Source organism: Salvelinus alpinus, chromosome 9, assembly GCF_045679555.1.
Source record: "Salvelinus alpinus chromosome 9, SLU_Salpinus.1, whole genome shotgun sequence".
In the NCBI taxonomy this organism is placed as follows: domain Eukaryota; kingdom Metazoa; phylum Chordata; class Actinopteri; order Salmoniformes; family Salmonidae; genus Salvelinus; species Salvelinus alpinus.
In genome coordinates, this window is record NC_092094.1 from 33551220 (window position 1) to 33563155 (window position 11936).

The 11936-nt window shown below is 39.6% G+C and overlaps 2 protein-coding genes across 2 annotated transcripts in view; both read left to right on the forward strand.

The window, feature by feature from the left end:
• rasgrf1 (Ras protein specific guanine nucleotide releasing factor 1) overlaps positions 1–7399 on the forward strand; it is a 34240-nt gene extending 26841 nt beyond the window's left edge. Inside the window, exons 20-27 of the mRNA XM_071416799.1 lie at positions 1360–1420; positions 1590–1693; positions 3781–3865; positions 3993–4190; positions 4443–4522; positions 4648–4765; positions 4862–4930; positions 5096–7399. Coding sequence (XP_071272900.1) covers positions 1360–1420; positions 1590–1693; positions 3781–3865; positions 3993–4190; positions 4443–4522; positions 4648–4765; positions 4862–4930; positions 5096–5188 — 808 coding nt within the window. The 3' untranslated portion in view covers positions 5189–7399. The remainder of the gene's footprint in view (positions 1–1359; positions 1421–1589; positions 1694–3780; positions 3866–3992; positions 4191–4442; positions 4523–4647; positions 4766–4861; positions 4931–5095) is intronic.
• Positions 7400–7562: 163 nt separating this feature from the next.
• Positions 7563–11788, forward strand: ctsh (cathepsin H). The gene is made up of 12 exons (XM_071416800.1): positions 7563–7729; positions 8868–8899; positions 9283–9388; positions 9628–9698; positions 9782–9886; positions 10015–10101; positions 10316–10371; positions 10483–10564; positions 10660–10728; positions 10812–10918; positions 11160–11285; positions 11390–11788. Exons 1-12 carry the CDS (start codon positions 7660–7662, stop codon positions 11463–11465), a joined length of 987 nt encoding a protein of 328 aa, XP_071272901.1. The 5' UTR covers positions 7563–7659; the 3' UTR covers positions 11466–11788.
• The last annotated feature ends 148 nt before the right edge of the window (positions 11789–11936 follow it).

The following is an 11936-nucleotide window of genomic DNA, read 5'->3' on the forward strand; positions in this document are numbered from 1 at the left end:
ATTCTTTGATCCACCTCCATGCAGACGACACCATTCTGTATACCTCTGGCCCTTCGTTGGACACTGTGTTAACTAGATGAGCTTCTATGCCATACAACTATCTTTCCGTGGCCTCCAACTGCTCTTAAATGCAAGTAAAACTAAATGCATGCTCTTCAACCAATCGCTGCCCGCACCTGTCCGGCCGTCCAGCATCACTACTCTGGACAGTTCTGAATATGTGGACAACTACAAATACCTAGGTGTTTGGTTAGACTGTAAACTCTCCTTCCAGACTCACATTAAGCATCTCCAATCCAAAATGAAATCTAGAATCGGCTTCCTATTTCACAAAAAAGCATCCTTCACTCATGCTGCCAAACATAGCTTCGTAAAACTGACCATCCTACCGATCCTCGACTTCGGCGATGACATTTACAAAATAGCCTCCAACACTCTACTCAACAAATTGGATGCAGTCTATCACAGTGCCATCCGTTTTGTCACCAAAGCCCCATATACTACCCACCACTGCGACCTGTATGCTCTCGTTGGCTGGCCCTCGCTTCATACTCGTCGCCAAACCCACTGGCTCCAGGTCATCTACAAGTCTCTGCTAGGTAAAGCCCCGCCTTATCTCAGCTCACTGGTCACCATAGCAGCACCCACCCATAGCACGCGCTCCAGCAGGTATATCTCACTGGTCACCCCCAAAGCCAATTCTTCCTTTGGCCGCCTTTCCTTCCAGTTCTCTGCTGCCAATGACTGGAACGAACTGCAAAAATCTCTGAAGCTGGAGACTCTTACCTCCCTCACTAGCTTTAAGCACCAGCTGTCTGAGCAGCTCACAGATCACTGTACCTGTACATAGCTCATCTGTAAATAGCCCATCCAATCTACCTCATCCCCATACTGTATTTATTTATCTTGCTCCTTTGCACCCCAGTATCTCAACTTGCACATTCATCTTCTGCACATCCTACCATTCCAGTGTTTAATTGCTATATTGTAATTATTTTGCCACCATAGCCTATTTATTGCCTTTCTTATCCTACCTCATTTGCACATGCTGTGTATAGATTTTTCTACTGTATTATTGATTCTGTTTGTTTATTGATTCTGTTTGTTTATGTGTAACTCTGTGTTGTTGTATGTGTCAAACTGCTTTGCTTTATCTTGGCCAGGTCGCAGTTGCAAATGAGAACTTGTTCTCAACTAGCCTACCTGGTTAAATAAAGGTGAAATAAAAAATAAAATAAATTATGGACACACTGTTAATATTGAATACATGGGCTATCACTTTTATAGGGCTTCTATGTACAGAGTAAAGAGAAACACACATTATAAATACATACTTGACTCTGTTGTATGGTCTATTAGGACCCTGACACAGGAGGACCCAGGTGACAATCAGATCAGCCTCGAGGAGGTGACACAGCTGGTGAGTGGGATGACTGCACGTGTAAATGGCAATTGAGTCAAAGGAGGACAATCTCTCCTTGACATACGTATGTTAAGTATGTGTCTCAGGAATGTTTGAATATAGTGAAGTAGTTGTCATACCTCACGTCTTGGGAATGGTTACCGGTGATGCGCTGTGTGTGTGCTAGGCATCAGTAGGGAAGGCGGAAGCGTTTGAGAGCCATTCTGCCTTGGAGATAGCAGAGCAGCTCACCCTACTGGACCACCTGGTCTTTAAGGTCATCCCATATGAGTGAGTGACACTGAGTGACACAGCTGATGATACATACACACAGTGCATTCGGAAAGTATTCAGACCCCTTGACTTTTTCCACATTTTGTTATGTTACAGCCTTATTCTAAAATGGATTTAAATTGTTTTTTTGTCTTCAGTCTACAGTTAATACCCCATAATGACAAAGCAAAAACAGGTTTTTAGAAAATTTTGCTAATTATTTAAATATTCCATTTACTTAAATATTCAGACCCTTTACTCAGTACTTTGTTGAAGCACCTTTGGTAGTGATTACAGCCTCAAGTATTATTGGGTATGACGCTACAAGCTTGGCACACCTGTATTTGGGGAGTTTCTCCCATTCTTCTCTGCAGATCCTCAAGCTCTGTCAGGTTGGATGGGGAGCATCGCTGCGCAGCTATTTTCAGGTCTCTCCAGAGATGTTCGATCAGGTTCAAGTCCGGGCTCTGGCTGTGCAAATTAAGGACATTCAGAGACTTGTCCCGAAGCCACTTCAGCGTTGTCTTGGCTGTGTGTGCTTAGGGTCGTTGTCCTGTTCGAAGGTGACCCTTGCCCCAGTCTGAGGTCCTGAGCAGGTTTTCATCAAGGATCTCTCTCTACTTTGCTCTGTTCATCTTTCCCTCAATCATGACCGGTCTCCCAGTCCCTGCCGCTGAAAAACATCCCCACAGCATGATGCTACCACCATCATACTTTACCATAGGGATGGTGCCAGGTTTCCTCTAGACGTGAAGCTTGACATTCAGGTCAAAGAGTTAAATCTTGGTGGCTTCCCGAGCATCAGTGCTAGCTGTGCCACTAGAGCTTCTGGGTTCGAGTCCAGGCTCTGTCGCAGCCGGGTGACCATGGGGCAGCGCACAATTGGCCCAGCGTCGTCCGGGTTAGGGGAGGGTTTGGCCGGCAGGGATGTCCTTGTCCAATCGTGCACTAGTGACTCCTGTGGAGGGCCGGGCGCAGTGGACGCTGACACGGTCGCCAGGTGTACGGTGTTGCCTCTGACACATTGGTGCAGCTGGCTTCCGGGTTAAGTGGGCATTGTGTCAAGAAGCAGTGCGGTTTGGTTGGGTTGTGTTTTGGAGGACGCACGGCTCTCAACCTTCGCCTCTCCCGAGTCCGTACGGGAGTTGCAGCCATGAGACAAGACTGTAACTACCAATTGGATACCACAAAATTGGGGAGGAAAAAGGGGTAAAAAATGTTTTACAAAAAAATCTTATTTCTCATGGTCTGAGTCTTTAGGTGCTTTTTGGCAACACTCATGTGCCTTTTACTGGCTTCCATCTGGCCATTCTACCATAAAGGCCTGATTTGTGGAGTGCTGCAGAGATTGGATGTCCTTCTGGAAGGTTCTCCCATATCCATAAAGGAACTCTGAAGCTATGTCAGAGTGACCATCGGGTTCTTGATCACCTCCCTGACCAAGGCCCTTCTCCCCCGATTGCTCCATTTTGGCTTGGCGGACAGCTCTAGGAAGAGTCTTCGTGGTACCAAACTTCTTCCATTTAAGAATGATGGAGGCCACTGTGTTCTTGTTTTTTGGTACCTTTCCCCAGATCTGTGCCTCGGCACAATCCTGTCTCGGAGCTCAACGGGCAATTCCTTTGTACTCATGGCTTAGTTTTTGCTCTGACATGCACTGTCAGCTGTGGGACCTTATATAGACAGATGTGTGCCTTTCCAAATAATGTCCAATCAATTGAATTTACAAGAGGTTGACTCCAATCAAGTTGTAGCAACATATCAAACAATGGACAGGATGCACCGGATCTCAATTTCGAGTCTCATAGCAAAGGGTCTGAATACTTTTGTAAATAAGGTACAGTATTTGTTTTTTATTTGTAATAAGTTTGCAAAAAATTCTCAACCTGGTTTGCTTTGTCATTATGAGGTATTGTGTGTCGATTGATGAGGAACATGTTTTAATTAAATTTAGAATAAGGCTGTAACGTAACAAAGTCAATGGGGTCTGCATACTTTCCGAATGCACTGTACAATATGGGAGACAGTGATTTTTAAACAAAAGCTATGCTGTATTAATGAGAATAAATTGTTTTTCTACTTGATCTTCCAATATTGTTTTACAGAGAGTTCTTTGGTCAAGGCTGGATGAAGAATGACAAGAATGAAAGGACACCATATATCATGAAAACAACAAAGCATTTCAATGATGTATGCAGCCAACAACGCCCATCTTCCAACATATTACCACTGTACATTTTCACTTTTTATTAGTGTGTGGCTTTGGTTGTTATGCATTAGGAACATGGCTATTCCTTGTCTGTCTTGCCTCTGTTAGATCAGTAACCTGATTGCCACTGAGATCCTGCGTTGTGACGACGTGACCACACGGGTGGCGGTGATGGAGAAGTGGGTGGCGGTGGCGGACATCTGCCGCTGTCTCCATAACTACAACGCTGTGCTGGAGATCACCTCCTCCCTCAACCGCAGCTCTGTGTTCCGTCTCAAGAAGACCTGGCTCAAAGTGTCCAAGCAGGTGGCCACATTTCCCACTACACACACCCAGCTCACTGAGGGCTCATAGCGGGGTCCTAGTAATATTACTACATGTTTTATCATTGCACTAGGACCTCAATACACTATTATAAACAGCTTGTTATGACACCACAGACCTATGAATCGTTATTGCTTATTACAGATTACACATCACTTTAACTGTTGATTATACTGTACCTGGGTGTTTTCCAAAATAATATTATTTTAAACAGTATTTTATTTTATCCCTCAGACTAAAACCGTAATTGACAAGCTGCAGAAGTTGGTTTCGTCAGAGGGGAGGTTCAAAAACCTAAGAGAGGCTTTAAAGAAGTGAGTGTTTCTTCTGGTTGTTCTAATAACTACAAAAGCCAATGTGTATCAGACAATGATGCTGGCCATTCAGGCAGTGGATCGATCAAATTGGTGACATCCTACTCTTCTGTTTTTCCTTCTAGCTGTGACCCTCCCTGTGTACCATACCTGGGGATGTACCTCACTGATCTGGCTTTCATTGAGGAGGGGACACCCAATTACACTGAGGACAAATTAGTCAACTTCTCAAAGATGAGGATGGTCAGCGGTCTCTGCTATGTGTAATGTTACAGAGATATTAAAATGTATTCTATGGCTTTGTATTGTATACATGGCTTCTGTTCTCTCTCTCTACAGATTTCCCATATCATCAGAGATATTAGACAATTCCAGCAAACGGCATACAAGATTGATCATCAGCCAATGGTAAACTTTTAAAGCTCTTTTATGCGAACTTATTTTATATTGTACATATAGAGAAACAAAAGAAAATGGCCATGAGGGAAATCCTGAGTGTCCGTATTTGTCACATCGTATAGATTATCGTAGTAGTAGCCAACCTGCTGAAACTGTATATTTGTCCTGGTCTAGGCAGCACAGTATTTGCTGGACAACAGCTCTGTTCTGGATGAAGAAAGCCTGTATGAAGCCTCTCTCAGAATTGAGCCTAAAGTCAACAACTGAAGAGGATGACAGTTTCCCAAAGTGTACTCTCTGTTAAGGAACTATGTCATACACAGTAGACATATACAATAACTGGTGTTAAGTCATGTTTAACATGTTTGCTCTCATACGTGTATTGTTTTTAGAAGTATTATGTACAAATGTTAATTTAATCTTCACGTTGTTGAAATATTTCATTTTCCTCTGCAACAAGGACCATTTCACTGGGCTTACTAGGGTGATAACTAAAGTCACAATGATCTTGTATAATGGTATGTCCTTTAACCAATTAAATTGATTGACATCTTTTCATACTGTGGACTTTGCACTTCCTGTAAGCACACATGCTGCCAGGATCATATTGTACATAGGAAAGATTGTTCTCTTTACTCAAATAGATGTGTTTATCTTCAACTGATGTAGCATTGTAAAAATCAAACCAGGTAAAACATTGACATTTTCTTACCCCAAATTGATGTGGCTAAACCAATGAGTGTTCCTTGAATTGTTCTATCAATTCCGCCTCAGTTCTGCTTTGTTTATTTGCTTCCGCTTGTTGTATCTATCAACATTTGAGTCATCCTGTCACAGTTGTGACTGAGATGTGAAAGTCACTAGCATCACAGAGCTTTGTCTTGTCATCATGAATGATTCTTACGTAACAAGATAATACACTTGCCTGATACGAGAAACACCTGCTCTTAGAAGTTACTGATTTTCAGCACAGTACTGAATCTGCTCTGAAAATAAATAACTAATAAGGGCATGTTCACACGACAAGCTTTAATCTAAGAACCAGCAAAGTCTGGTTTGTTTTGAAAACAATTTTATTAAGTCCTGTGTGAATACAACCTACTGTAACCTAGAAGATGATTAACAATATCTGTAGCTTTATTTCATTACTGTTGCATGTTTCATTGTAACAGGCAGTTAAATCAAACTTCATGCTATATATTTTCAAAGGTAATTCAAGTAGCCATGAATTCAACTTTGTTTTGCAGAATAAGCTCTATTAATCCATGTAATTTGAAGGGACAGTAATAAGCCAGTGTATGTTTTATCTCCAATACAAGTGTATTTCCAGTTTGACAATGATTAGTTGGTGACATCTTGTTTCACTATGACTCACTGGGCACAGTTGTCAATTCAATGTCTATTCCACATTGGTTCAACAGAATTTCATTGAAATGAAATGGAAACAACGTGGATTCAACCAGTATGTACCCAGTGGGGAGTTTGGGGAGGAATATGTTAACCATTTTGCTGCTATTCTTGGAGCATGCCATTGTATAATGATATGTAGCTGTTTCCCTTTTTTAAACCACATGTTCGTTTGCTTTCAATTTAATATAAACGGAGCACACATTTTAAAGAAAAATAAAGCGAAACCCTTGAAATTGTAGTATTTTTAGGCTTTGTGATATTCGTGTACAGTGCAAGGTTGTTCCGCTATTATACTGTATAATTCAAAGACAATCTATGTCCTTTTGCTGTTCCTGTTCCAGTGATTGTGGAACGTGACCGTATATCACTCTGTTAAATGCATTGTTAAGAGTATGATAAAAGTAAGTGAATGAGTTACTCCGCCTGCAGCATTCAAAAGGTATTTTTGTAGTATTAGTATAAGGGAAGGGGATACATACACAGGGAAGTATTTTGTACTTTGTTGTTAATTCACCTGCAGAAATGTATTCTGTACAGTTTGTATATGCAGCCCTGCATATTTCTTAATGTGGAACAGTGTCAAGTACACCTCAAAAGCATTGTATCCCAAGCTTTAACACAAAATGCTACAACAATTGTGATTTTGAAACCATGACTTAGAGGTAGAAGACAACTTCAAAGTGTTTTGCATATACTGTAATCCTGTCTATAATCATTCTCTTAGCAGGAATATAGTGATGTAGTGCTTATTCTGTGAATATTTGTATGTATTTTTACCATGTACAGTCTAGAAATATTTAAAGCTCATGTGGCAGGCATGCAACACTATCAGACAATATTAAAACAATATATATACTTATATATACTGTATACACTTATACGTGCACATACTCTTATAAATGAATTATTAACAAACGTTTTGCTGTTAGCAATACCCAGTGGTATGAGAATTATCTTTCAACCCTTATGTTTATTTCCACGGCTTGAGAAATATTTCCAGTTTTATAAAAATACAACAAATATGTATGTTTCCTGATTACCTCTTGCTAATAAATCTATTCTATCTCAGGGGCATTGTTGTCTCAAGTGTGTTTGTGGAGAAAATGATATTTTTCTCTCTGCCACCTCTATCACACACAAACACACACACTGCAGCAACTTTACTTGAATTTATATTTATGTATAATAAAAGTTCGCGTATATTTCGTCACCTTTTGCACAGTCACGGGAAAGTCGGGAAGTGATCAAACCTCGTGACTTTCGGTTAGTTCATTCATTGCTCTCACTGTTTGTTGCAGGAAGACAACAGCTTTACTAAACTTTGAAGTATGAAGATCTTAGTTTTGTTGATTTTTTCCGTATACTCTGTTACTTCTTTATATCCGTTTTCCGAGGAGGGTAAGTTGCAATTGAATCTGTTTTAGGCTATGTAGAATCGAAATGATACCTAATTTGCGCTTTCAAATTAACCTATCATAATACGAGCGAATGAAAAAGGGCTGAAAAAGACAAAAGAAAAATAGAAAAGTCGATAAAGGGTGAGGAGAAGCAGTACTACGGACTCTAGGAAGAAAAGAAAAGATGACGAAAAAGACCATCATAATGACTGAAATGTTTTTGGAAAATAAGGTCAATTGATTCAAGACATACTTTATGACAGTAGGTCTTACTGATCACAGTTCAAAATAGTGACGCACAAACTAATCTTGCACTTGGTTCTGAAGCCTACCTCTATGATATATATATATAAGCACTCATTGTGCAGTGGCGCTTTATATATATATATATATATATATATAATTGTATTTTGTTCAGTGTAGGCCTCTACTTGAATGCATATTCTACAGGCTACCTCTATCCTAAATGTTACCTTTATGTTCAGTGGGAATGAATCACATGACTGCTATACAGTTGTTAGTGAATGTTGCACTAAAATGTCACAATGACAATGTTACAATGAATAATGCTAAAGTACAAGTTCAAATGTTACAATAAAGTTACAATATGTTTCAATACATGTTGCACTAAAGTAACAATGTTGAAATACGTTGATGGTTGTTTTTTCTTTGTCTTTCCTCTCAGTATTCATATCGTGTTGTATAAGGGTTTTTGATGTGTAAAATGGTCACACTAGAATGTGACGGGGCATTCTAGTGGCAATGCTGGGGACTGCTAGTGACAGAGTTTTAAATGTGTTAATAACTGGGTTGGGATATATAAGAACTTTGATAACTGCATAGGAGAAATATGTTAATTTAGTATACGTAACATTATCCTGTGACCGACCATGAAACACACTTTTTCACCTACTTTTCCAATAAAATGTCAAAAAATAATGATTGATTACTTCAAAGGGTTACTAATGACACTTGATTTGGATATTTTCATGTCTGAGAAAAATTTGGGATTAATTGGGTTAATGTCGATTGATTTATCAACATCACATTGTGATCAGAACGACTGATAGAAGAATGGCTTTTAGCCTATTGATCTTTACAATCTCAAATCAAATGACCCTTCTCTGTTTTCTTTACAGGCGAATATCACTTTAAGTTATGGATGTCACAGGTAAGTTCAATTTGGCACGAAACCAGGTACTTTCCTACAATACAAGGAAGTTTTCAGTTTTTTCTTCATATGTCTGCAAAAAGTATTATTTGAAAATAATAAATATTGGAGAATATTCTCATCATACTAATAAGCCTTATAGATAGAATACATTTTATTTTAAACTGCAATAGTGTGTATAGAATTACTGATAAACTAGGCAACTAGACAGATAGAAGAGTGTCTTATCATTGTAAATAAGAATTTGTTCTTAACTGACTTGCCTAGTTAAAGGTTAAATACAAAATATCTAATGTATTTTGAAATGCACTGTATCTACATAAAAAATATTTGTAAAATCACAGTGACCTGAATTTTGAGATGTTACTGTGTCATCCATGCAGTACAACAAGGTGTATGACATGGAGGAGTACTACCACAGACTTCAGATCTTCATTGAGAACAAGAGGAGGATTGACTATCACAATGAAGGAAATCACAAGTTCACAAGTATGAATAACTGCATGATGCTTGGTTTTCTTCAGATGTTAGAAGTGTCCACATCCTTTGAGTATGATCAGTGGAGGCTGCTGAGGGTAGGACAGCTCATAATAATAGCTAGAACGGAATGGAATGGTATAAAACACATGGAAGCCGTTACCACGAGCCCATTCTCCCCAATTAAGGTGCCACCAACCTCCTGTGTGGCATATTAATTCTGTCTTCTGACATTTGACCTTTTTACCTAGTGGGACTGAATCAGTTCTCTGACCTGACGTTTGCTGAATTCAGAAAATCTTTCCTCTTGACTGAGCCCCAGGTATTTATATTCCTGTTATGTATACTTCTCTTGATTTTTTTACTTGAAAAACACATTTTAATCTTTCTTTCTGTCATTCTTAGAACTGTTCTGCCACTAAAGGGAGTCATGTGAGCAGCAATGGACCATATCCAGAGTCGGTCGACTGGAGAAAGAAGGGGCACTATGTCACAGCGGTGAAGAACCAGGTATCCTAACACATACAGTATAGGATGCACTTTAATGATATAAATCATGCATTATCTGGCAAGGTAAAGATGCTTATGTGGAAGACCACTGTATGTGCTGAAAATAGATGTTGATTTGTGGTGTTCAGGGGCCCTGTGGTAGCTGCTGGACCTTTTCCACTACAGGCTGTTTGGAGTCAGTCACAGCAATCGCAACAGGGAAACTCTTACAACTGGTGAGATACTTATCTACTTCTCTATTCTAAAAAATTAAGTGGGAAGGAAAGTTGGCCTCCTTTTGCTGAGGTAATTCAATACCATTTTTACAATTGTGTTTAAGGCTAGTAGTCGCAATACATTTTGGAATTAATTGAAATTCTTGTCCTATTTCTGATCTTGAATAATGAAAAGTATATTTTATCCAACTGCTGCTGCCTTTATATTGTCCAGTCAGAGCAGCAACTAGTGGACTGTGCTCAGGCCTTCAACAACCATGGCTGTAATGGGTGAGTGTCACCACTGGAGAACACGTTTCTTTGTAATATATATTCACACAATTTCTTGGTCTTACTGGACACTTAGATTCTTACTGAGGCTCTGAAAAAATTATCTTTTAGCGGGCTCCCCAGTCAAGCATTTGAGTACATCAAGTATAACAAGGGAATCATGACAGAGGATGACTATCCATACACTGCACATGTATGTAAACAGCCATTCCATCTTTATAACTACAGTACTGGCACTTCAAACGGTGACGATATATTAACATCATTCATGTTGGAATCATTTTGAAGGATGATACTTGCAAGTTCAAGACTGATTTGGCTGCTGCTTTTGTTAAGGATGTAGTCAACATAACAAAGGTAAGTAAATGCAAATTACTCTGGATTATTTGGTGCATTGACTACACAGGCAGTCAGCTAATTGTGTATTTATTACATTGCAGTATGATGAAATGGGTATGCTGGATGCAGTGGCCAGATTCAACCCTGTCAGCCTTGCCTATGAGGTGACCTCTGATTTCATGCATTACGATGGTGGTGTGTACACCAGGTGAGAATGAGTCTCTGATATTTTGTTAAACCTAGAATAAGGATCATATCTGTGCCTTAAGAGCTATGTTGCATATTTTCCAATAAGCAGTTAAAAACAGGACTCACAGCTGTAGCCTACCTACCATACAACCAGCATCAGAAAGCAATACAAATAGATATGTAGATTTTGCATGACTTCTTCTTTCTATAAAATAGGAATCATGGCCTTGCATTCTGCATCTTCACTTCTCTTATTGTAGCATGGAGTGTCACAACACCACAGACACAGTGAATCATGCAGTGCTGGCTGTGGGGTATGGTGAGGAGAAGGGCACACCCTACTGGATAGTGAAGAACTCCTGGGGAAGCAGCTGGGGAATGAAAGGGTAAGACTTCAATGACAAAAGTAGAATAACATTGTGAACAGTATGGGCCCAATGTTATGTAACAGAACAGTGTTATGATACAGTATGTTGTGCTGTTTTCACAGCTATTTCTTCATTGAGCGTGGGAAAAACATGTGTGGACTGGCTGCCTGCTCATCTTATCCCCTTCCTGTGCTGTGAACGTTGAATTCTGCACGCCATGGGGGCAAGAGTACTAAAAAGGGACATGGAGCCAAAGACTTCATTATCATTTAAAATTTTAAATCAATGATATGGTTTGATTTTTATGTTTGCTCACCACCTCAGGGAGTCTGATTATATACTGGGAGAAACACTCCCCCCCCCCCCCCCCCCCCCACTGCACATCTACTGTTTTTAATCAGGATTTGATTGATTTGATTATTGTGCTGACATGAAGATTGTTATGATTTTAATCATGTGAAATTGTCTTTTAATACTGATTTAATGTTTGTGAATAAAGTTTCTTGATTTCTCTGTCACAATTTGATGGGCGACACATTTCGAATTCAGATAAGACTGTGTGATGATGCTGTTTATATAGTCCAGAGTTTTTTTAATGAACCGGGTAGTTTGGCTTCTGGATGCTGATTGGCTAAAAGCCGTGGTATATGGTCTAATATACCAAAACAT

What these genes read in the sequence shown, in the direction of transcription:
- ctsh (XM_071416800.1), top strand. Translation starts at nt 7,660, where the DNA reads ATGAAGATCTTAGTTTTGTTGATTTTTTCCGTATACTCTGTTACTTCT. An exon ending in CAGGGAAACTCTTACAACTG is followed by an intron (nt 10,102 to 10,315) that starts GTGAGATACTTA and finishes TATATTGTCCAG; the next exon opens with TCAGAGCAGCAACTAGTGGA. An exon ending in ACTATCCATACACTGCACAT is followed by an intron (nt 10,565 to 10,659) that starts GTATGTAAACAG and finishes ATCATTTTGAAG; the next exon opens with GATGATACTTGCAAGTTCAA.